This window comes from Myotis daubentonii, chromosome X, assembly GCF_963259705.1.
Source record: "Myotis daubentonii chromosome X, mMyoDau2.1, whole genome shotgun sequence".
NCBI lineage: Eukaryota > Metazoa > Chordata > Mammalia > Chiroptera > Vespertilionidae > Myotis > Myotis daubentonii.
In genome coordinates this window covers 7,375,399-7,401,931 of record NC_081861.1, presented here as the reverse complement: position 1 = coordinate 7,401,931, position 26,533 = coordinate 7,375,399, and the positions used below count along the sequence as shown (strand labels likewise).

Here is a 26,533-nt window from a genome sequence, read left to right as displayed (position 1 = left end):
CGTAACGTTGGTGTATCAGGATGATGCTTTAACCAACTGAGATACCAGGCCAGGGCCTTGAAAGATGATATTTTAATTCCTTGGTGGAAGATGTATTATGCAATTAATACTGTTGAGATAATTGGCTTGTGATTTGGCAAGAAAAGTGAAGTTGGATCTCGATCTTATTTCTTACACCCAAATAAATTCTAGATGTATGAAAATATTAATGCTCAAAAAATACTCATAATTTATTCATAATCACAGAAAAGCTGGAAACAACTCAAATGCCCATTGATAAGTTGTACAATCAGAGGTTCTCAAGAAGAAATGAACTAAAAACTTGATGTGGACAAAAAAGAAGATGGCGGCATAGGTAAACACCGAAATTGCTGCCTCCTACAACAACTTCAAAAATACAACAAAAAGACAAAACGGACTTCATCCAGAACTACAGGAAGGCTGGCTGAGTGGAAATTCTAAAACTAGAAGGAAAGGGAAAAGCACACTGAGAATCAGGAGCTGCAGAAGTAAAGTGCAAAGGTACAGAGGCTCGAGCACGCGCGGAAAGGGGCTGGCTGGTACCTGAGGACGCGGCTGTCTTTTTGAATCGGGAGGGAGTCACAAGCTCCCAACTGCTCTGAACTCCAGTTCCAGGAAGTCTCTGGGGACCCAGGACTCATACGGGGAGAAACTGGACTGTCTGGCAGCGGGCAGAACTTGGAACTCAAGGGTGGCTTTCCCTCAGAGGTGCTTGCAGCAATTAAATTACCGGGACACTGAGACATGTGGCCCCTTAAGGCAGGGCTGAGGATCTGCCATAGTTGCTAGCTCCACCCTGTTGATTCCTTGAGACCCCGCCCCACCCAAGCTGCGGCAGAGGCTTTTGCATATGAATGCCCTGGCCCTTTGCAACCTGAAAATTACATAACAAATTACAGCTGGGCCAGACAGACCCAGAACTTCCAAGAGAAGGCCCAAGACCCCACAGCAGCTTGCATTGCTTCACAGCTGGGCCTCATCTGGGCACCTCCAAACTCCAAAAAAGGAAGGGGAATCTGCAGATCTTTTCGTAGCTCCTGCTGGGTAACCTCAGGCAGAGGCTAAATTAGCACCTCCTTAGATCCAAGAGCCAGTGTACCCAGTGGTCAGAGTGGGACCATACAGATTACAACTCTTCAGATCCATAAGGGACACACTCAGGGGGCAGACTCAGTGAGCACCAAAACCCCACTGAAGCAAGTCTTGCCCCAGAAGGGTGTCTCCAGCACAAAAGTTCTCCCACTGTAGACACAGCTGATGCTCACTGCCAATTGGCCTGGAGGTCAATTCCTCCCAGTGATACCTACAACAATCAAGGCATAACTACAACAAGACTGTGCACAAAGCCCACAAAAGGGTGCACCAAGAGTGTCCACCTCAGGTAACTGGGGAGGCTGAGCCACTGGGCCCTATAGGACACCTAGCACACAAAACCACTCTACCAACACAGGGAAGCATAAAAAATGCGGAGACAAAGAAACAGGTCACAAATGACAGAAATGGAGGAAAGCAAACCACTGGATATAGAGTTCAAAACCACGTTTATAAGGTTTTTCAAGAATTTTATGGAAACCGCTGATAAATTTAGTGAGACCCTGGAGGATATGAAAAAAGACCAACTAAAAATTAAGCATACACTGGCTGAAATAAAGAATAATATACAGAGATCCAACAGCAGACAAGAAGATCCCAAGAATCAAGTCAAAGATTTGAAATACGAAGAAACAAAAAATACCCAACCGAAGAAGCAAAAAGAAAAAAGAATCCAAAAATATGAAGATAGTGTAAGGAGCCTCTGGGACAACTTCAAGTGTACCAACATCCGAATTATAGGGGTGCCAGAAGAAGAGAGAGGGCAAGATATTGAAAACCTATTTGAAGAAATAATGACAGAAAACTTCCCTTACCTGGTGAAAGAAATAGACTTACAAGTCCAGGAAGCGCAGAGAACCCAAAACAAAAGGAATCCAAAGAGGACCACACCAAGACACATCATAATTAAAATGCCAAGAGCAGGACCGAAACCAAGATGGCGGCATAGGTTAACGCCAGAGATTGCTGCCTCGAACAACCAATCAAAAATACAACTAAAAGGCGGAACGGACATCATCCAGAACCACAGGAAGGCTGGCTGAGTGGAAATTCTACAACTAGGAGGAAAGAAAATATCATACCCAGACTCAGAGGAGGTGCAGTGCTGAAGTGAAATACTAAGGTGCGGAGTGCGCACGGAGTGGGCTGGCGGCGGAGGGCGCGGTTGTTGTTTTCAATCGGGAGGGAGTTTCAGACTCTGAGCTCCAGATCCGGGCGAGTCTCTGGGGATCAAGACTCAAACGGGAGAAGCGGGACTGTCTGGCTTCGGTCGGAACTCGAAGGCAGCTTTCTCTCTGAGGTTTGCAGCGATTGCTGGGACTCTGTGAGGCAGAGCCCCTAGGGACGGAACTGAGAGCAGCCATAACTGCTCGCTCTGGCCCGCCCTGTAGATCCCCTGGGACCCGCCCCGCCCAAGACCTGCACAGAGGCATTGCTGGATAACCTCAGGCAAACACTAGATTACCACCACCCTAGAGATCCAGCACAGAAGTTCTCCCACTGCAGACACAGCTGATTCTCATAGCCAGTTGGCCTGGAGGTCAAATCCCCGCCAGTATTACCTACAACAATCAAGGCTTAACTACAACAAGACTGCGCACAAAGACCACAAGGGGGTGCACCAAGAAAGCATAAAAAAGGTGGAGACAAAGAAACATGACAGAAATGGAGGATACAGAGCTCAAAACCACACTTTTAAGGTCTTTCAATAAGTTTCTAGAAACTGCTGATAAACTTAATGAGATCTACAAGAAATCTAATGAGACCCTCGATGTTGTGATAAAGAACCAACTAGAAATTAAGCATACACTGACTGAAATAAAGAATATTATACAGACACCCAACAGCAGACCAGAGGAGTGCAAGAATCAAGTCAAAGATTCGAAATGCAAAGAAGCAAAAAACACCCAACTGGAAAAGCAAAATGAAAAAATAATCTGAAAATATGAAGATAGTGTAAGGAGCCTCTGGGACAGCTTCAAGCGTACCAACATCAGAATTATAGGGGTGCCAGAAGATGAGAGAGAGCAAGATATTGAAAACCTATTTGAAGAAATAATGACAGAAAACTTCCCCCACCTGGTGAAAGAAATGGACTTACAGGTCCAAGAAGCGCGGAGAACCCCAAACAAAAGGAATCCAAAGAGGACCACACCAAGACACATCATAATTAAAATGCCAAGAGCAAAAGATAAAGAGAGAATCTTAAAAACAGCAAGAGAAAGAAACTCAGTTACCTACAAGGGAATACCCATACGACTGTCAGCTGATTTCTCAACAGAAACTTTGCAGGCCAGAAGGGAGTGGCAAGAAATATTCAAAGTGATGAATACCAAGAACCTACAACCAAGACTACTTTATCCAGCAAAGCTATCATTCAGAATTGAAGGTCAGATAAAGAGCTTCACAGATAAGGAAAAGCTAAAGGAGTTCATCACCACCAAACCAGGATTATATGAAATGCTGAAAGGTATCCTTTAAGAAGAGGAAGAAGAAGAAAAAGGTAAAGATACAAATTATGAACAACAAATATGCATCTATCAACAAGTGAATCTAAGAATCAAGTGAATAAATAATCTGATGAACAGAATGAACTGTTGATTATAATAGAATCAGGGACATAGAAAGGGAATGGACTGACTATTTTTTTGGGGGAAAGGGGTGTGGGAGATGTGGGAAGAGACTGGACAAAAATCGTGCACCTATGGATGAGGACAGTGGGTGGGGAGTGAGGGCGGAGGGTGGGGTGGGAACTGGGAGGAGGGAAGTTATGGGGGGGGAAAAAGAGGAACAAATGTAATAATCTGAACAATAAAGATTTAATTAAAAAATAAATAAATAAATAAATAAATAATAAATAAAAAAAGATATTGAAAACCTATTTGAAGAAATAATGACAGAAAACTTCCCCCACCTGGTGAAAGAAATAGACTTACAGGTCCAGGAAGTGCAGAGAACCCCAAACAAAAGGAATCCAAAGAGGACCACACCAAGACACATCATAATTAAAATGCCAAGAACAAAAGACAAAGAGAGAATCTTAAGAGCAGCAAGAGAAAGAAACTCAGTTACCTACAAGGGAATACCCATACAACTGTCAGCTGATTTCTCAACAGAAATTTTGCAGGCCAGAAAGGAATGGCAAGAAATATTCAAAGTGATGAATACCAAGAACCTACAACCAAGATTACTTTATCCAGCAAAGCTATCATTCAGAACTGAAGGTCAGATAAAGAGCTTCACAGATAAGGAAAAGCTAAAGGAGTTCATCACCACCAAACCAGCATTATATGAAATGCTGAAAGGTATCCTTTAAGAAGAGAAAGAAGAAGAAAAAGGTAAAGATACAAATTATGAACAACAAACATGCATCTATCAACAAGTGAATCTAAGAATCAAGTGAATAAATAATCTGGTGATCATAATAGAATCAGGGACATAGAAAGGGAATGGACTGATTATTCTTGGAGGGGGGGCAAGGGGTGTGGGAGATGCGGAAAGAGACTGGACAAAAATCGTGCACCTATGGATGAGGACAGTGGGTGGGGAGTGAGGGCGGAGGGTGGGGCGGGAACTGGGAGGAGGGGAGTTATGGGGGGAAAAAAGAGGAACAAATGTAATAATCTGAACAATAAAGATTTAATTTAAAAAAATGCCAAGAGCAAAAGACAAAGAGAGAATCTTAAAAGCAGCAAGAGAGAAAATGTCAGTTACCTACAAGGGAGTACCCATACGACTGTCAGCTGATTTCTCAACAGAAACCATGCAGGCCAGAAGAGAGTGGCAAGAAATATTCAAAGTGATGAATACCAAGAACCTACAACCAAGATTATTTTATCCAGCAAAGCTATCATTCAGAATTGAAGGTCAGATAAAGAGCTTCACAGATAAGAAAAAGCTAAAGGAGTTCATCACTACCAAACCAGCATTATATGAAATGCTGAAAGGTATTCTTTAAGAAGAGGAAGAAGCCGAAACTGGTTTGGCTCAGTGGATAGAGCGTTGGCCTGCGGACTGAGGGGTCCCAGGTTCGATTCTGGTCAAGGGCATGTACCTGGGTTGCGGGCACATCCCCAGTGGGAGGTGTGCAGGAGGCAGCTGATCGATGTTTCTCTCCCATCGATGTTTCTAACTATCTATCTCTCTCCCTTCCTCTCTGTAAAAAATCAATAAAATATATTTAAAAAAAAAAAAAGAAGAGGAAGAAGAAAAAGGAACTCTTAGCATTTGCCACATCATGGATGGAACTGGAGAGCATTAGGCTAAGTGAAATAAGCCAGTCAGAGAAGGATAAATACCACATGATCTCACTCATTTGTGGAATATAATGAACAACATAAAGTGATGAACAAGGACTGATCCAGAGACGGAGAGGCATTGATTGGACTGTCAGGCCTTGGCGGGAAGGTAGGGGAGGGTGGAGATAAGGGGGAAAGATCAACCAAAGGACTTATGCAAGCATATAGGCCTAACCAATGGACACAGACAACGGGGGGGGGGGCATGAGCGGGGGGGGGGGGTAGGGGGTAACATGGGGATAAGGACACATATGTAATATCTTAATCAATAAAAAATATATTTAAAAAAACTTGATGTGAAGAGATTATCCTGGTTATTTGGGTAGAACCAATGTAATTGCAAGGGAGAAAGGTGATCAGAATCAGAGAGGGAGATGTGACCACACACAGATCAGAGAGAGGGAGAGAGAGAGAGAGAGATTTAAAGATGCTTTGCGACTGGCCTTGTAGATGGAGAAGGGACCATGAGCTAAGGAATGCAGGTGGCTTCTCAAAGCTAAAAAAGGCAAGGAATTGAATTTTCCCCTAAAGTCTCCAGAAGGAACACAGTCTTTGATTTTAGCCCCTTAAGCCTCATTTTAGACTTTTGACTTCCAGAAGTATAAGATAATAAATTCCTGTTGTTTTAAGCCACTAAGTTTGTGGTTATATTTTATGACAGCAATAGGAAATCTAATGCATATAATTACAAAAATCAAAACTGTATAAATAGGTGTACACTGAGATATTTACACCCTGTCCCTATCTACCTGTTCCCCCTTGAGCCCTATATGTAACCAGTATTATTAACATTTTTGTTCACCCAATGTGTCTTTGTACCAGTATGAGCAAGTATATTTATTCCTATTCCCTCCTTTCTTACAAGGAGAGTAATATACTATATATTTTTTTCTGCCCCTTGCTTTCCCCCCAAGTAACAATATAGGGATGAATTTAACTGTATGAAAATTTAACTTCATTTTAGTGAATGACACTATAAATAGTCATATAAAATAATATAGTTTTACAGTTCTATAAATATGTTAAAATTAATTGAATTGTATACTTAAAGCAGGTGAATTTTATGCTATGTAATTATACTTCAATAAATCTGGCTTTTTAGAAAATAATAACAGCACAGAACATTCTTAGGATAGATCATATGTTAGGCCACAAAACAAGTTTTAATAAATGTAAAAAGATTGAAATCATATGAAGCATCTTTTCCAACCACAATTTTATGAAAGTAGAAAGCAAATGAAAGAAGAAAACTGGAAAATTCACATATGTGTGGAGATTAAACAACATGCTATTGAATGAGTAATGGGTTAAAGAAAAAATCAAAACAAATTTTAAAAATCTTGAGACAAATGAAAATGGAAGTACAACACACTAAAACTTATGGGATGTAGCAAAAGCACTTCTAAGAAGGAAATTCATAGCAATAAACACCTACATTAAAAAAAGAAAGATCTAAAATAAAACAACCAAACTTTGCACCCCAAGAAACTAGAAAAAGAAAACCAAACTAAGCCCAACGTTAGTTTTCTAAATAGCAAATATCAGACTGGAAGTAAGTGAAGTAGAGACTAAAAAAGTCAATACAAGAGATAAATAAAGGCTAGACTTAGCAAGAAAAAGGGAGGATCCAAATAAAATCAGAAACGAAAGAGGAGTCATTACAATTGATACCACAGAAATACAAAGGATCATAAGAGACTACTATGAACAATTCTGTGCCAAGAAATTGAACAATCTAGAAGAAATAGATAAATTCCTAGAAACATACAACCTACCAAGTCTGAATCATGAGAAAAATAGAAAAACAGAATAGACCAATTACCAATAAGAAGATTGGATTAGTAATCAAAAACCCCTCAATGAAGAAGAGTTTGGGACCAGAGGGCTTCACTGGAGAATTCTACAAAACATTTAAAGAATAAATACCATTCCTTCTCAAACTCTTCTAAAAAATTGAAGAGGGGGAAACACTTCCAATCTTAGGCCAGCATTACCCTGATGTCAAAACCAGATAAGAACACTATAAGAAAGAAAAAATTATAGGCCAATGTCCTGAATTCAACAATATATTAAAAAGATCATACAACGTGATCAAGTGGGATTTATTCCAGGAATGTAAAGATGGTTCAACATCCACAAACCAATCAATGTGACACACCACATTAACAAAATGAAGGATAAAAATTATGTGATCATCCTAATAGATGCAGAAAAAACATTTGACAAAATACAACATCTATTTTATTCATAAATAAAAAACTGTCAACAAACTGGGTGTAAAGGGAATGTACCTCAACATAATAAAGGCCATATATGACAAGCTCACAGCTAACATCATACTCAAAGGTGAAAAGTTGAAAGCTTTTCCTCTAAAATCAGGATCAAGACAAGAATGCCCATTCTTGCCACTTTTATTCAACATAGTACTAAAAGTCCTAGCTGGAGCAATTAGGCAAGAAAAAGAAATCAAAGGTATCCATATTGTAAAGGAAGAAGTAAATCTGTATCTATTTGCAGATGACATGATATTATATATAGCGATTCCTAACGAATCCACAAAAAAAACCTGTTAGAACTCATCAAGAAATTCTATACAGTTGCAGGATACAAAATCAATATACAAAAATCACTTGCATTTCTATACACTAACAATGAACTATTAGAAATAGAAATTAAAAAAAATTCTATTTATAATTACATAAAAAAGAATAAAATACTGAGGAATAAATTTAACCAAGGAAATGAAAATAAGACATTGATGAAAGAAATTCAAAAATACACAAATAAATGGAAAGATGTTCTGTGTTCATGGGTTGAAAGAATTAATATTATTAAAATGTCCATACTATCCAAAGCAATCTACAGATTCAATGCAATTGCTATAAAAATGTCAATGGCATTTTTTACAGAAATAGAGCAAACAATCTTAAAACTTGTTGGGACCATAAAAGACCCTAAATTTCCAAAGCAATCTTGAGAAAGAACAAAGCTGGAAGAGTCACACTTCTTGATTTCAAACTATATTACAAACCTGTTGTTATCAAAACAGTATGGTATTAGGTCATAAAAGTTCTTGTCACAAGGAAAAAAACAAATTTTTGTAACTATATGAGCTGATGGATATTAACTAAACTTATTGTAGTAATCTTTTTGCAATACATGTGTGTGAAGCCATTGTGCTGCATACCTTGAACTTGTACAGTGCTGCATGTCAATTATATCTCAATAAAACTAGGAAAACCAGTATGGATTTTGGCATAAATACAGACACATTGATCAATGGAAAAGAATAGAGAGACCAGCATGCATATAAGGTCAACTAATTTACCACAAAAGGGTGAAGCATATACCGGTTTCCTCTTGCTCACTCTCTTAACAACCACATACAATGTATTCAGTAATCATGTTGATTTTTACTTCCAAAATATTCTCTTATTCAGAGATTCTGCACAGGGGTTCTTGGACCCTGGAGGGTTTCAGAGAATCCATGAACATGCTAAGTTGTAGGCAAAATTTTATATAATTGTGCATATTAGCATTTTTCTGGGGAAAGTATGTAGGCCATAGCTTTATCACATTCTCAGTCATGTCTGTGACTCAACAAAAAGTTAAGCCCCGTTGTTCTAACTACATTAATTTCTCTTTATCTATCCTCCCACTCTGACCAGATGTAGTGACTACAGAGGACTATCTCTCCATGTAACAGTTTCTCTGCTCTCTTAGGGCTGAAAATAAGGAAGGATCTCGCTGAGGACATGAGCTGAGGGGACTCCTGTGTGCCATTGTGGCCTGCTTCTCTCCCCCCTTTCTGCCAATAGATCAGTTATTCTTCTTTTTCTCCCCTCCTCCATATCTCCTTCTTTGCCTTCTCCTTTTCTCTTTTCTTCATTCTCCTTCCCTTCTTCTTTCTCTGCCCCAGCTTCTCCCTCATGCTTCATGAACACACTAATTATAGGGTAATCAGATCTTTGACATACATAGCTTGAAGCCTCTTAAAATCAAGACTGGAGGCAGCATTCACCCAGATCATTGGCTCTCACTTGCAGAGAGTCCCTGATACCCCTCCACAGAAAAGGAAGGGGAAGTGGGGGGCCTGAGCTTAGAGGTGTGGGGTCATTAAGAAGGGAGATCCCAGCCCCAAGTATAGCTCTTGTGGATCAGAAGAAATATGTGGGTCATGTCAAGGAATCATAGACTTCACAAATTTTGTATTAAAACTTACAGTTGGGAAGAAATTTAACAAGGCATCTAACCTAATCTTTCTCTATTTCATACAGATAGTCTTTTTTGATTCCTTTCTTTTCCTCACCCTGTACATCCATCAATAAGTTCTGTTGGCTCTGCCTCGAAATATATCCCATTCTGTTCCATTGATCCCTGAATCTATTCTTTCTTTAATACCACTCTCTTGTGTACTGTAGCTTTATAGTTCCGAGGCTGTCTTGAAATCAGGTAGTGTAAATCCTCCAACTTTGTTCTTTTTTTTCCAGTATCATTTTGGTTGTGTGAGGTCTTTTGCTACTCCACATAAACTTTTTTTGGTGAGTGTCAATACTTTATTTTTGTGTGAAGATAGGAAGCTTGAAAATAAATACACTGTATTTAAACATTTGGCACATAAATTTTAGAATTGCTTTGTCTATATTTACAAAACAGCTTGGTGAGATTTTGACTAAAATTACATTGAATCTATACATCAGGTTGGGAAGAAATGACATTTTTACAATATAGAGTGTGGCAAAAGTAGGTTTATAGTTGTTCATATGGAAACGAATACAATAATTAATAAATAATAACAGAAGAATAAACTGTTTCGCATACTCACAACTGTAAACCTACTTTTGCCACACCTTATAGTGAGTATTCCTGACCATGAACATGGACTATCTCTCCATTTATTTAGAACTTCTTTGATATATTTCATTTGTGTTTTAGAGTTTTCCACATTTAGATCCTGTACATATTTTATTATATTTATACCTAAGTATTTCATTGCAGCTATTGTAAGTAGTACTGCTTTCTGAAAATTCAAATTTTAATTGTTCCTTGCTGTTATATAAAGGGTGTCCCAAAATTCACGCAAGAAGTAATTTTGATAGAAAACACAGGTTTATAATTAAAAATTGTAAATTTTTTATTGATTCATAAAGTATATAGTATAGGGTTATGTATGGAATAGCATATCGGGTAAATGGCCTCCACAGCTTTGCTGGCACAAAATTTGTTGAAATTTTCCTTGACCATTTTGCATAAATGTGGCTGAATTTCGATGAGGCTCATTTTCATCCTGATGGCTTGGTTAATCGACAAAATTGTCGCATTTGGGGCTCAGAAAATCCACGAGTGATTGTTGAGAAACAAACGCATCCACAACGTGTCACTGTTCGGTGCGGATTTTGGGCCGGAGGCACCATCGGACCATTCTTCAAAAATGCGGCTGCTCAGGCAATAACAAAAGAGTGCGCATGTGCCAGCAAAGCCATGGAGGCCATTTGCCCGAAATGCTATTCCATACATAACCCTATATTGTATACTTTATGAATCAATAAAAAATTTATAATTTTTAATTATAAACCTGTGTTTTCTATCAAAATTACTTCTTCCGTGAATTGTGGGACACCCTTTAGGAAAGCAATTGATTTTTGTGTATTGACCTTGTATTTTACAATCTTGCTATATATATTCTTGTTAGTTACAGGAGGGCTTTTTTTATAGATTGGGATTTTATACAAACCCACCAATTTTTATTAATTGTATTTTCATTTCTATTTCACTCAAAATCTTTAAAAATTTCTCTTGAAACTTCTTATTTGACTCATATGTTATTTAGAAATGTGTTGTTCAGTTTCTAAACATTTGGGATTTCCCAGCAAATTATCTTTTACTGATTTTTAGTTTAATTACATTGTGTTCTGAGAGCACACTTTGTGTGATTTCTGTTCTTTTAAGTTTGTTAAGATGTGTTTTGTGGTCCAGAATATGATCTATTTTGGTAAGTGTACACTGTAAGCTAGAGAGGAATGTGCTTTCTGCTGTTGTTAGATGGTATAGTCTGTAAATGCCAATGAAATCAAATTGATTGATAATGTTCAGATTAAAATATAACCCAAATCTGTCCACTTATCTTTCTCCATCATCACTATCTTAGCCCAAGCTATCATGGTCTCTTGCCTGGACCTTCTAACTGGTGAACCCATTTCCAGTTTTGCCCCACTATAATCCATTGTTCACACATCAAACAGAGCAATCATAGATAATGTCACTCCCAACTCAAGACCTTCCAATGGCTTTTCATTGTACCTTGAATAAAATCTAAACATCTTCTCTAGTTGGTTTTGCTCAGTGGGTAGAGCGTCGGCCTGCGGACTGAAGGGTCCTGGGTTCGATTCCAGTCAAGGGCACATGCCTGGGTTGTGGGTTCGATCCCCAGTAGGGGACATGCAGGAGGCAGCCGATCGGTGATTCTCTCTCATCATTGATGTTTCTATCTCTCTCTCTCCCTCTCCCTTCCTCTCTGAAATCAATAAAAATAAAAAATATATTTTAAAAAATCTAAACATCTTCCCAGGGCTGACATGGCCTTACATAGTCTTGCTTCAGAACTTCTTTCCTACCTCATCTAATAACAGTACCTCCTGCTCTCTCCAGTCAGACGTCTTCCTGAAGTCCTTTGAATAAACAAGTTCATTCCCACCCTAGGGCCTGCTGTCTGAGATGACATGACTCTAGATCAGTGGTTCTCAACCTTCCTAATGCCACGACCCTTTAATACAGTCCCTCATGTTGTGGTGACCCCCAACCATAAAATTATTTTTGTTGCTACTTCATAACTGTAATTTTGCTACTGTTATGAATCATAATGTAAATATCTGATATGCAGGATGTATTTTCATTGTTACACACTGAACAGAATTAAAGCATAGTGATTCATCACAAAAACAATATGTAATTATATATGTGTTTTCTGATGGTCTTAGGCGACCCTTGTGAAAGGGTCGTTCGACCCCCCAAGGGGTCGCGACCCACAGGTTGAGAACGGCTGCTCTAGATCTACCTAAAATGACTGCTTCTTCTTGTCATTCAACAAGCCTCAACTGTCATTCCCTGGAGAGACCTTCCTTAACTATTCTATTTAATCTTAATCCCCATCCCCACCCAATCCTAATACCTTTGCATGTCTGTTTTCATTTATTTTCAAAGCACTTTTTAAAAAATATATGTTTTTATTGATTTCATAGAGGAAGGGAGAGAGAGATAGGAACATCAATAACGAGAGAGAATCATTGATTAGCTGCCTTCTGCATGTGCCCTACCGGGATCGAGCCCACAACCCAGGCATGTGCCCTGACCAGGAATCAAACTGTTGCCCTAACCGGTTTGGCTCAGTGGATAGAGCGTTGGCCTGCGGACTAAAGGGTCCCAGGTTCGATTCCAGTCAAGGGCATGTACCTTGGTTGCCGGCACATCCCCAGTAGGAGATGTGCAGGAGGCAGCTGATTGATGTTTCTCTCTCATCGATGTTTCTAACTCTCTAGCCCTCTTCCTTCCTCTCTGTAAAAAATCAATAAAATATATATTTTTTAAAAAACTAAAAACAAAACAAAACTGTGACCTCCTGGTTCATAGGCAAATGCTCAACCACTGAGCAACACTGGCTGAACTCAACACACTTTTGATTTTTTGAAGTAATCTTGTTCATGTATCTGTTGGTTGTGTCTGTCATCCTTTCTCTAAAATGTGAGCTTCAGGGGAGCAGGGACCTTCTTTGCCACTGAATTCTCAGCACCTAGAACAGAACCTGGCACGCACATATTTACTGAATGGCTGCACTTGTGCTTGAACATTTTCAGTGACTTGGAGCTGCCTACTTTGATCCACAAGGTGGCCAATGCCTCTTTGGATTTTTTTTTAATGTTATAAATGTCATATTTTTATTGAGCTAAATACTGCATTCTTTTTTTTAGAAGAGCATTATATATATATATATATATATATATATATATATATATGTAATTGATTTTTTTTTACAGAGAGGAAGGGAGAGGGATAGAGAGTTAGAAACATCGATGAGAGAGAAACATTGATCAGCTGCCTCCTGCACACTCCCTACTGGGTATGTGCCCACAACTAAGGTACATGCCCTTGACCAGAGTTGAACCTGGGACTCTTGAGTCCGCAAGCTGACGCTCTATCCACTGAGCCAAACTGATCAGGGCTATACTGCATTCTTGACCATATAAACAGACTAGAAGAGAAAAAAACTTATGATCATTACAAAAGATGCTGAGGAAGCATTTAAAATGTAACCCCTGTTTGTGATTTTTTTTTTAAAAAAAAGAGAAGTTATTAGCACACTAGAAATAAAAGGGAACTTCCTTAAAAGGATAAAAACCATCCTCCAAAGCCCTACAGCAAACATATATAATGGTGAAACATTGAACCGTTTCCCTTTAAGATCAGTAACAAGACAGGTTTGCCCTTTAACGCCCCTTTTTTTCAGCGCTGAACTGGAGATCCTGCACAGTATGAGAAGCAAATAAAAAAACAGGAATAAGGATTTGGAAGGAAGAGACAAAACTGTCTTAAATCTACTTTCTCATATCTTTCACTCACCAGTTCTCCTTCTGTTTCCTGGAGGCCCACAGACCAAAGCTATCCCCTCTTCCGTGTGACAGCCCAGGTGTTCCTCCCTCTCTGGGCTTCAGTCATCTCATCTGTGAAATGATGGGTTGGGCATGGTTACTCTAAAACAGTGGTTCTCAACCTTCCTAATACCGCGACCCTTTAATACAGTTCCTCATGTTGTGGCGACCCCCAATTTCATTGTTACAAATTGAACATAATTAAAGCATAGTGATTAATCACAAAACAATATGTAATTATATATGTGTTTTCGGATGGTCTTAGGCGGCCCCTGTGAAAGGGTCATTCGACCCCCAAAGGGGTCGCGACCCACAGGTTGAGAACCTCTGTTCTAAAAGCTCTTTGTAGTTCCATCCTTCCAAGATTCTCTGAGTCCATATCCTTTGTCTCACAGCCTAAACATCTCAACTTTCCTCAACAGTTTCTAACAGTGATGATTTCCAAAGTCCTCCTTTCCTATCAGCACACCCTATTTTATTTTTTAAAAATATATGGTTCCCCACCCCAGGGCAGAAGGTGTATTAAAAATAGGGCACAAAAAGTAGAGGGAGTGCCCTGGCTGGTATGACTCGGTTGGGCGTCGTCCTGTGCATCCTGGTCAGGGCACTTGCTCAGTTGAGGGCTCGATTCCCAGTGGGGGGCATGCAGGAGGCAGCTGGTTGATGTGCTCTCACATCCATGTTTCTCTCTCTTCTCTCTCTCTCTCTCTCTCTCTCTCTCTCTCTCTCTCTCTCTCCCTCTCCCTCTCCCTCTCCCTCTCCCTCTTCTTTCCTCTCTCTAAAAAATCAATACAGTGTTTTGTTTTAAGTAGAGAGAGTTATACTGAAAATAAAGCCTAAAAATGAAATGGTAGAGAGAGGCAGCAGAGAGAGTGGGCTGGGCAGGCAGGGGACAGCATCTGAGGGAGGAGTTGCCTGGCAGGAGAGAGCTCCTTGACTTATTTTCCTGGGATAGGAGAGGAGTTTGTCCCCTGCACGGTTTTGGGGACAGTGATGGAAACTGACTTTGTGGTTGGCCACAAACATTTAGTGGCTCGGTCAGTCCTTCCTTACAGCTTTCCTACCTCGGCTCCAGGACCCTCCCTCCTGTAGTTGGGCTGTGGGGAGGGATATTGACAAAAACCAGCTCCGGATGGGAAGGGAAGCTGCACAGAGCTAGGTCCCTGTCCAGGAGGCAGGAGCAGCCGCCACAGTGGGAGGGAGCAGCAAGCCAACAGCTGAGTGAGACAAGGCCTGGGTTATTTTTTTTCCAGTTTGTTGGCATGTGGGTGGATTTTTCTCCTTTTTTCTTCTCTCCTGCTCTCTGCCGTTTCCACAGAGATGTGGGAGTTTGCAAATTTGTCTCAGTGGAGGGGAGCGGCAAGAGCTGATTTGGGGGGTCCTCGTCAGGGACCAGGGGAGCAGGGAGGGACACTGCAATTCTGGTAGCAAGAAAACTAAGATCCTTTCCTTGATGGCATCACTGGGACGAGGAAGGCTCTCACTCACTCTCCTCTCGAGGCTGCAGGGCTGCCTTCTCGCCTCTGCTCAGCTCTTGGCTCTCAAATCAATCCCACCTGGTGATTGCAAAAGCCTCTCCTTTGCTTCTTTCCTCGCTCTGCGATGCCAAATGCCCTTTCCTCAGGGCCCTGGACAAACTATGGGCACACTTGAGACTCTTCAAGAGACTGTTCTCCTCCGCAGGACAGGGTGGGAGGGACAGGGAGGTTTGAGGTGGGGGGCTGAGAAGCTTTCCTTTCTTTCCTACTTATACATTTAAAAGATTTAAAAAAAACAACACCCAGTACCTATGGAACATGCTAAGTATCAAATGAATGTTTCAGGCTTTCAGGGTGGGAAACTTCTGAAAGGGTTAAAGGGTGGGTAGTTTGGGCAAGATTCTTGGAGGATGTGGGACCTAGACAAAATGATGGAGTAGGGGAGGACACACCAGGCAGAGGCCAAGGGCACTGACTGTAGATCAGGACACCTAGATTCCAGTCCTGCCATTGATTTACAATGTGATGTTTTTGAAGTATATGTATTTTTATTGATTCAGAGAGGAAGGGAGAGGAGGAGAGAGATAGAATCATCAGTGATGAGAGAGAATCATTGATCAGCTGCCTCCTGCATGCTCCACACTGGGGACTGAGGCCACAACCTGGGCATGTGCCCCGACCGGGAATCGAACCGTGACCTCCTGGTTCATAGGTCGACACTCAACCATTGAACCACACCAGCCAGGCTACAATATGATGTTGAACAAGGAAGTTCCTTCCCTTCTCTTGGGTTTTCTTTCTTCATCTGGAACATGGGCTGGATCTCTAAAGCTCTACAGATCTGTGGAGCCTGATATCTGATTCCTGGCCTTGGGGGTTATGAGCCATCTAATAAGATGGTGTTTATGTATATTGAGTTTGAATACCATCAAGGGGTAGGATGACCAACTGTCCCAATTTGCCTGTAGAGGCCCCCTGGGAGGCAGAACTTCAGTGCTGAAACAATCCTGGCCAGAATGGGATAGTTGGTCACCCTAACAAGGACCATATCCACTACCTATCATTATCATTATCATCATCATTATGATTATTATTACCACTAGAGGGCAACATTCTCTTATGCCTGGGAGTTAGGTCTAACCCCACCCAAAAGATGCAGAACTGTCCCAAACAATTCCTTCCATCTTTCTCTTGTAGGAAACACTGAAGAGTAGAACAATCTGTGGATCTCAAATATCAGGGGCTTCCTTTTGGCCTTGCCAGCCCCATGTGATCTGATTTTGCCAATTGTGCCAGAACCCCAATCGGCACTCACGTGCCCAGTCTGTCCTGCTCTGGTAGAACTGACCTGATCCTCAGGGAGCTGGGGACATAGAAAGATGCTGACATGTGGCTTTGGCTTGTGTGAACACAACAGGCACTTTCACAAGGCTGTGCTGTTCGGCCTTGTGATTGGCCGTGTACACATTTGCAGGACCAGCTCCATTGAGAAAGGAGTGGCTTCCTCCTTCCTAGAGAGCTGATTTCTCTATCACCTTATACCCCTGATCACATTGAATTGTAGTTATAATTTATCTATCTAGATAACCCATTAGAATGTTGATTTAGCCTGGCTGGTGTGGCGCAGTGTTTATTTGAGCATCCACCTGTGAACTGAGAGGTCACGGTTCAGATTCCTGGTCAGGGCACATGCCCAAGTTCTGGGTTTGATCCCCAGTGGGGGGCATACAGGAGGCAGCCAATCAATGATCCTCTCTCATTATTGATGTTTCTCTCTCTCTCTTCTCTCTCTCTCTCTCTCTCTCTCTCTCTCTCTCTCTCTCTCTCTCTCTCTCTCTCTCCCCCTTCCTCTCTAAAGTCAATTAAAATTTTTTTAAACAAGAATGTTGATTTTGATATTCAACAAACATGAATAATTTACTGCTTACCTACCATGTCCCAGGCTTTTACCAGACTCTTGCTACACTGGGGAGCAAGAGACAGAGAATCTGCCCTTGTAGAGCTAACAGTCTAGTGAAGGAGGCAGGAGGGAAGCAAACAAAGATCTGCACAAATCAATATATAATTACACACTTGCTAAATTCAAGGAAGAAGAAGGACTCACTAAGAGCCTGTATCAGAGGGATCTGCCTCATCTTGGAGTGAAAGAAGGTGCCACTGATGAAGTGACATTTGAACTGAGAACTGAAGGATGAATAGGCAGTAAGTAGGCAGCGAAAAGAGCTTTCCACGCCAAAAGAACAGCAGGTGCACAGGGCCCGAGAGGGGAAGAGCCCAGTTCCCAGGAGGAGCTGTTTCCTCCTTGAGGGCACAGCCTGCCTCTTGTTCATCTCTTGCTGTAGCTCCAGGCTTGGCACACAGAAACGCCAAATAAATTGAATTGGATGAATTTCTATCATGGAAAGCTTCACAGGCTATGGGTCAAAAAGCCTAGCTTCTAGCTCCAGCCCTTCCGGGCAATTCAGTCCAATTTTCCAACTGCTTACTGGGCACCTACCATGTGTAAGGGCCTGGAGCCAGGCCTGGTTGGGGGAGTGAAAGGTAAGTAAAACTGTCCTCCAGCAGCACATGGTCCAGTGAAGTGGCTGTCAGGTAGACAGGCTCCTTCCACTCTCTGGGCCTCTTTCTCTCCAGTTCTAAAATGAGGGGTTGGGATTATAGGATCTCTAAGGCCCCTTCTAGCTCTGTCTGGACCTGCTCTCCCTTGAATAACAGCCAGTTAGATGGCAATGGGAACAATGGAGCTGATTCTTCTATTTCTACTGTTCTGTAGGAGTCACATGGACTAGGGCTGGGGAAATGCAGGCTTGGATTCTGCTTATGGACCACTTGTCCTTTACGAGAGTCTCAGGAGCAATCAGGGTTCACTGCTTTGGGTTAGAATGTTCCGGCATTCCATGAACCTTTGTTTCTTTCCTGTCCTCTCTTCCCACTCCACCCCCAGCCTTCTTTTCTACATCTAGAACTGTTTTGCATATATCAGGGAGAGTGCTTAAAATCATCTTATCTAACCCTTCCATTCAGTTTTACATTCCCTGTGCAACAGACCCTCCAAATGAGGCTGTCCAGCCACTGTTTGAAGACCTCCAGTGTGGGGAACTCACCATCTTCACTAAGCTTTGCCTGTGAGAGGTTTCTTCCCTTTGGGAATCTGTCTCCCTGTGATTTTCACCCATCACTTCTGGCTGCACCCTTTGGAACTAAGCAGAATAATTCCACTACATTGCCCCCACCCCCTGACAGCCTATTGGATATTTGAAGCCAGTAATCACATCTTCATAAGCCTGCCCTCCTCTAGGCCAAATATCATCTGTTCCTTCTGATGTTCTTTATTGGTCATATCCCCTTCACAATTGTAAATATAGTTTAGTTTATGTAAGATTTATATTCTGCCTACTTTAAGGAGGGTATTAGGCAGTTCATCAGTTGCAGCATGAAAGAAAGACAATTAGGGATGAAAATGTGGAAGAAAACAGAGCTGAGACCATGTAAAGGAAGCACGAATAGATGTTGCCAGGTACCTAAAATGAACTGGATTATAATTGGACTCTGAATTTGGCTCAAAGTTTTATGGCAGCTAGGACAAAATTGGAAACACATTGGGTTATGTGGTTTTATGTTCTGACAGGATCAAGCTTACAAATCATCTTCAGAGAGAAAATTTTTCCTAAAACGAAACTGCAGACTAGCTTATTCGGCTGGCTTTCTGTGAGACTGTTCAAGACTGACAGGCGCTTTGGCTACGTCTTGGCCCTTCCCCAGGAGAGGGAAGAGGGCTGGGAGGATAATTAATTAATTAGACAAATGCTGTCTCAGTTTTAAGCACTGCTATCTCCTTAGGGATCCCCACAGAGAGGAGGCTTCCTTTTCCCTTCCTTCTCCTATGTTTCTCACAGATGGTCAGTTTCCTACCATTCTGCTCTTTAAAGTCTGCATCCTAAGACTCTTTGGAACACCAGACCCTAGAGAATAGGCCAAGTAAAAAATTATAGCCTAGTGGTCACACAGCAATTCTGTGCAAATCATTTCTCTCCGGTCTTCAGTCTCCTCATTTGAAAAATGAGTCTGCCTAGCCAGTGTGGCTCAGTGGTTGAGCGTTGACCTCTGAACCAGGAGGTCACAGTTTGATTCCCAGTCAGGGCACATGCCCCAGTTGTGGGCTCAATCCCCAGTGGGGAGCCTGCAGGAGGCAGCTGATCAATGATTCTCTCTCATTACTGATGTTTCTATCTCTCCCTCTTCCTTCTCTGAAATCAATAAAAATATATATATTTTAAAAAGAAACTAAAAGAGGAAAACAAGTTTGTCTCTAAGGTCACTTCAGCTCTGATAGTCTGGACTGTGAACTCTTCGAGGGAAAGACCAATTATTTCTTTTATTTAATATGATTTTATTGATTTTAAAGAGAAAGGATCAAACCTGCAACCTGGGCATGTGCCCCAACTGGGAATCGAACCGACAATCTTTTGGTGCATGGGATGATGCGTAACCAACTGAGCTACACCCACCAGGGCAATGATTTCCTTTTTTAAATTTGATTTTCCCATCTCGTGTCTGGCAGCTAACAGGTACAGAAGATCTGCTTATGAGAAGAGCTGTGAGAATCCAAAGGAAAAACCAATTTGAACAGATGTCACCTTTGCCTCTGAGGAAGATATTTCATGGCTCTCATTATCATGACAAGTTCTTGTTGACTGGATACTGGCGGTGCTGAGATGCGGGTTCTCAGGGCTCTAGGGTAAGGGGGATTGGAGCAATCACACCAGGGGCCGAAGCTCCTGGGAAATGCCTCCAAGAGGCAGTAGGCAGGGAGAGAAGGTAGTGCCAGTCTCTGCTGAACAAGGTACCAGCACAAGACTCACCTGGTAGTGCATACTATTCAGTATGTACAGCACCCACATGGACCCTCTCCCCTCCTACCATGTTATTCTCTTGCTCAAAAACCTCCCATGACTTTTCATTGTCTGTAAGAGAAGGTCCAGGTGCTCCAGTTTGGCAATGAGTCTCCTCCAAACTGAATCGAGCCATGTCTTCCCATCTCTTCCTATCCCTGGTACTGTGTGTGCGCGCGCACACACACACACAGCTCTTGTACTCTCTTCAACCAAACTATATGTGGTTCCCTAAATACACACGGTCTGTTTTCCTGACTGTTCCTTTCTTCCTACTGCACATGGCTCCCTTCAACAGGTACTTCACAGCTCTGCCATTTCTGCCTATAGAAATCTTAAGCTCAGCTCAAATACCTTCACATCCATAAAGACATTCCAGCACCCAGTGCCTCCACTCTAGCGCTTGCACATTCTGTCTTGTTGGTCCTGTTTTCGACTTATTGTTGTAGCTGTCTGACTAGATTGGGAGCTCCCTGAAGGCACAGGCTATGTCTGATGCACCCAGAGCTCTCCATCATCCCTCCCTGTTCTGCTTTTCTCCATCTGTGTTAGTTTCCTAGGGCTGCCGTAACAAAGTACAACAAACTGAGTGGCTTAAAACAAGAGCAGATATGTAGTCTCTCAGTTCTGGAAGCTAGAAGTCTGAAATCAAGGTGTCGCCAGGGCCATTCTCTCTCTCTCTCTCTCTCTCTCTCTCTCTCTCTCTCTCTCTCTCTCTCTCTCTCTCTCTCTCTCTCCTCTAGGGAATAATCCTTCATTGCCTCTTCCAGCTTCAGGTGGTTGCTGGCAATCCTTGGTGTTCCTTTTCTTGGCTTATAGACGCCAGTCTCTGCTTCCATCTTCCCATGATGTTCTGTGCGTGTGTGTGTGTGCGTGTGTGTGTGTGTGTGTCCAAATTTCCCTTTTCTTACAAGGATACCAGTCATTGAATCAGGACCCACGCCAATAGAATATGATCTCACCTTAACTTGATTACATCTGCAAAGACCTTTATTTCCAAATAAGATTACATTTACAGGTGGACAGCAAGTTTTGAGGGATATTACTCAACCCAGCACAACATCCAACGTGCTCTCTATAGTCTGTTTATTGTTTCTCTCCCCCTGTGAACTCTATGAGGTTAGGGATTGTTGTCTATTTTATTCATTGCTGTATTCTTAGAGTCCAGAACAGTGCTTGACACATAGTAGATACTCAGTAAATATTTTGTGAATGAATGAATCTTTGTACCCATCTGCCCTCTACCCCACAGTGAATCTGAATGAGAGAAGCAGGGATAAGGTACAATGCAAGTATTGCCTAGAACATAATAAATGCTTAGTAAATGTTCACTGGATGAATAGAATTTTGATGGATATAGTAATTTGACACTTATGGAGCACCAATTTTATACAAAGTATGAGGAAAGGTATAAAGAAGTGAGAAGGAAACATCTGAGCATCCTGGCTATGCCTCTGTGTGACCTTAGGCAAATAATTCAACCTCAGGGTTTACTTTCTCATCTGTAAGATGGAGGTAATAACAGTAGCTATCTCCTTGGTTTGTCCTGAGGATTTTCTGAGTTTGAACATGTAAAGACTTAGGCTGTCACATGATAAGCACTATAGATGTGTTAGTTATTATTATTGTGGTTGCTGGTATGTGCTAGACTCTGTCTGTGCAAGGCTTTTGAAAAAGCCAGCTTTATCAAGATATAATTCACATACCATAAAATTCTCCCTTTAAAAATATACAACTCAGTGGTTTTTAAATTGTTGACAGTATTACAGATGTCCCCCATTTTCTCCCCTCTACCCCCCTCCACCCAGCTCCTGCCCCACCCCAAGCCTTCCCCACACTATTGTGTCTATGGGCTATGCATATATGCATGTAAGTTCTTTGGTTAATCTCTTCCTGTCCCCACCCGCCCTCTCCTCCCCTCTGAGATCTGTCAGTCTGTTCCATGTATCCGTGGCTCTGGAACTATTTTGTTCATCAGTTTATTTTGTTCATTAGATTCTCCATATAAATGAGATCATGTGATATTCCAACTCAGTGGTTTTTAATTAACGGGGCTGTACAATCATCACCACAATCTAATTTTAGAATATTTTCATTCTCCTTCCAAAAACACACACACACCATACCCGTTAGCAGTCAGTCCTCTTTCCCCAACCCATGCCCCAGCCCCTGGAAATCACTACTCTACTTTTTGTCTCTATGGATTTACCTATTCTGGAATTTTATATAAAGGGAATCATATAATCTGTGTCCTTTTGGGTCTCTTATAGCAATATGTTTTCAAGGTTCATCCATGTTTTAGCATGCATCAGTATCTCATTCCTTTTTATGGCTGAATAATGTTCCACTGTGTGGATATGCCACCCTTTATTTACCCATTCATCAATACATGAACATTTGATTGTTTACACATTTTGACTATTACGAATAATGCTGCTATGAACATTCATATACAAGTTTTTGTGTGGACATGTTTTAATTTCTCTTGGGCATATGCCTAGGAGTGGAATTCCTTGATCATATGGTAACTCTGTGTTTAACATTTTGAGACACTTACACATTGTTTTCCAAGTTGACCACCCCATTTTACATTCCCACCAGCAAAGAATGAGGGTTCCAGTTCTTCACATGCTCACCAATATGTCTCCTGGTGTGTCCTTTTTACTTTAGTTCTCATAGTGGGTGTGAAGTGGCATCTCACTGTGTGTATATGTATGTGTGTGTTTTAAGAGACTGATGTTTATTTTTCAACAACCTTATTTCCAGTTTTCACTTAAGAGCCTGTGGAAGAACAGCTTAAGACCACCCAGTGGTTGTTTCTACCCATTCAGTAACCTCAGGCTGAGCAGCAGAGAACGCGGGAGCTGAGCAGTCCATTCACCCTGAAAATGCCTCCTTGGTCACAGCCTTTTCAGCAGCCGCCTGCTCTTCTTTTCCAGTCTCTTCAGGGTCTCCAATTGCAGTGGGAGAGCAGGCATGACCTCCCACAGATGCTCATGGTAGATGGTCCCGCACATGCATAGGACTTCCTGTACCAGCATCTGCGATATCAAACCCACTGAGCCAGCCCCCTTGTTGGATGGGATGGCAACGTCCACCTGGCGCAGAGGGGCATCTGTGTTACACAGAGGGATGGTGGGCAGGTTAACATAAGACGCCCCTGTGACAGGCTGGTGGTCAGCCCTGGGATCAGTAACCACCGGAAGTCTAAACTCCCAGAAGGATGCCTGGATCTGGTTAGTGAAGGTCCCAGGGATGAGGCAGCCAGCAATAGGAGTGTCCCTGGTGGCAGAAGCAAACTTTAGCACAGTTTACTGGCCAGTATTCCTGGACAATGTGATACTGACAGCAGGGTTTTCAGGGTCAACAAGGGCACGCACAAGCCACCAGCAGAAGATCCCCACATGTTCATTTCAGAATTCTGATGCAGACGCCATCACTTTTCACTTTGGAGATGAGCTCTTCTACTTGGAAGCCAACATTGGGGCCACCTAAGTGGGTTCCTGCTGCAAGGAATTTAAGGACAACCTCCTCCATCTGCAGAACAGCAAGGGCTCCGGACATTGTGAAAGTTTCCCTTTCAGTGACAACAGGCACCCAGAAAAAACACCTTGTGGGTAGCAGGGAAAGCTCACTGCGATTTGGGTCTGCATTTCCCCGATGGCTAATGATGAGAAGCATCTTTTCATCTGCTTACTGGTCATGTGTACCTCTTTTTTGGAGAAATGTGTATTCAAGTCCTTTGTCCGCTTAAAGAAAATTGCTTGTTATTTGTTGTTGACATGTAAGCGTTCTTTACATAATCTGGACACAAAGCCCTTATCAGATAGATCACTTACACAGATTTTTCTCCCATTCTGTGGGTTGTCTTTTCTGTGCCAAATGTTTTTGCCTGCCTTCTTCCAAGACCACCCCCGTGAGGTAGATGTTCTTGATAGGGAAATGAAAGTTCAGAGAGGAGAAGATGGAGTTTAAATCCAGTTTTTGTCAGACTGTAAAACTCTTGCTTTCTCCTCTCCCCCAACCTGCTCACCAAGATGAATGAAGACATGTTTCTGGCTTTGAGGAGTTCAGGCTGGCAGAGGTCTTCAAACAAGAACACAAACGAACGCACTACAAAGCAGAGTTCCACTTGGCCCACAAATGCCATGAGGGAAGTGTAGACCAAGTGCAGTGGGAGGTCAAGAGGAGAGGGAAAAGTGAGCACCCTGGCTTGGGAAAGCATTCAGTAAGGTGGCATTTAAATCTTGAAAGATGGGTACAGTTTCCCTGCATAGAGATGATGGGCTGAATAGAAGAGAGCATTTCCAAAGAAGAGCAGGAAATGAGGGTTGAAGGAATGAATACACGGAGCTTTGATCCTAACTCTGCGATGGCTTGTTAAGATGGAGATCCTGGGACTGTCTTCGTTGGCTTGGAGGACCCAGGCACTAGCTAAGCTGGAAGGTTTCTGACACTTGGGATTGGAAGATCCAAAGGGGATGGGGAGTCCGCGGGATGCCTGGAGCTGGCGGCCGCCGGGGATGGGGCTTCTTGGGATGTCTTAGATGAGGATCTGGGGCCTGGCGGACGGGGAATGCATTGGAAGGGACTGGGATGGAGGGCTTCATTAGACTGCTTTAGGTGAGGACACCGGACCGTGGACGGTGGAAGGGAGCGATTTCCGGCAGCCCGCGATGGGGCTGGCCCGGGTGCCTGGGGCGGGTCTCGCTTCGGACGCGGGTGGCTGTAGCAGGTGGGGCGCGCGGGGGCGGGCCGGGCGGGAGAGTGGGGGCAGGGGCGGGGGGCGGGCCGGCGGCCGGGGCGGTCCCGCGCGGCCGCGCTGCGCAGTGACTCCGCAGCGGGCGGAGCGCCGTGGGCCGCGTCCTCCTGAGCCGTGGCGGTGGCGGTGGCGGCAGCCTCAGCTCCTGCTCCCCGTGCCGTCGGACCACCCAGCGCTGTCTCCCGGGCCCCCCCGGGCCCCCGGGCCCTCGAGCCCGGTGCGCGCCCTCGCGTCCCGCCGGCCCCCTCCCCCGGCTGGGCCCGGGGGAGGGTGGCGCCGTGAGCGAGCGGGAACCGGGCTCTCCTGCCCCTTCCCCTGCCCCTGGGCCGCTAGGATGGAGGCGGGGTCGGGGCCCCCGGGCGGCCCGGGATCGGAGAGCCCCAATCGGGCGGTGGAGTACCTGCTGGAGCTGAACAACATCATCGAGAGCCAGCAGCAGCTGCTGGAGACCCAGAGACGGCGCATCGAGGAGCTGGAGGGCCAGCTGGACCAGCTCACCCAGGAGAACCGCGACCTGCGGGAGGAGAGCCAGCTGCACCGCGGGGAGCTGCACAGGGACCCCCACGGCGCACGGGACAGCCCCGGCCGCGAGAGCCAGTACCAGAACCTGCGAGAAACCCAGTTCCACCACCGCGAGCTGCGGGAGAGCCAGTTCCACCAGGCGGCCCGGGACGTGGGGTACCCGAACCGCGAAGGCGCCTACCAGAACCGGGAGGCGGTGTATCGGGACAAGGAGCGGGACGCCTCCTACCCGCTCCAGGACACTACCGGTTACTCAGCCCGAGAGCGCGACGTGGCCCAGTGCCACCTGCACCACGACAACCCAGCCCTGGGTCGCGAGCGGGGCGGGCGGGATGCCGGGCCGGCGCACCCGGGCCGCGACAAGGAAGGCGGCTATTCGGCGGCGGCGGTGGGCGTGGGGTCCCGGCCCCCTCGGGAGCGGGGCCAACTGAGCCGTGGCGCATCCAGGAGCTCCAGTCCCGGGACCGGCGGCGGCCACAGCACCAGTACCAGCACCAGCCCGGCCACAACCCTCCAGAGAAAGTAAGGAATGCGTGTTTGTACCCTCGGCTCTTCCCCTCTAGTTCCCTCTCCAACTTGTCCAGCCGGTAAAGTAAGAACCCCGTGCCTGATTCCAGGTCCTCCTCCCCTGCCCCAACCTGTTAGCAGAAGCCGGGTCCCCCTCCCGCCACCGCAGACGCCCCTTGTCTAGCCACCGGGGACTGGGTTGGCCCCATGAGAGCGGTTGGCCCTTGATGCCCAGAACCGTGACCCGTGGGAGCCTCCAGCAGTCATCACCCCTCCACTTTTTCACTCCCCGCCCGGATCCTTGCGAGAGGATGGCTTT

The 26,533-nt window shown here is 43.7% G+C and overlaps 1 protein-coding gene and 1 pseudogene across 3 annotated transcripts in view; one reads left to right on the top strand and one right to left on the bottom strand.

Annotated features, from left to right (window-relative positions):
* Positions 1–22,570: 22,570 nt before the first annotated feature.
* On the bottom strand, positions 22,571–25,107 carry LOC132223960 (small ribosomal subunit protein uS2B-like; annotated as a pseudogene).
* Positions 25,108–25,256: 149 nt separating this feature from the next.
* IQSEC2 (IQ motif and Sec7 domain ArfGEF 2) overlaps positions 25,257–26,533 on the top strand; it is an 84,174-nt gene continuing 82,897 nt past the window's right edge. For 2 of the 3 annotated variants that reach the window (XM_059679157.1, XM_059679156.1), the window contains exon 1: positions 25,257–26,229. In XM_059679157.1, the coding sequence (XP_059535140.1) occupies positions 25,520–26,229 (710 nt within the window). In that variant the 5' untranslated portion in view covers positions 25,257–25,519. The remainder of the gene's footprint in view (positions 26,230–26,533) is intronic. The other variant, XM_059679160.1, reaches the window with a different exon arrangement.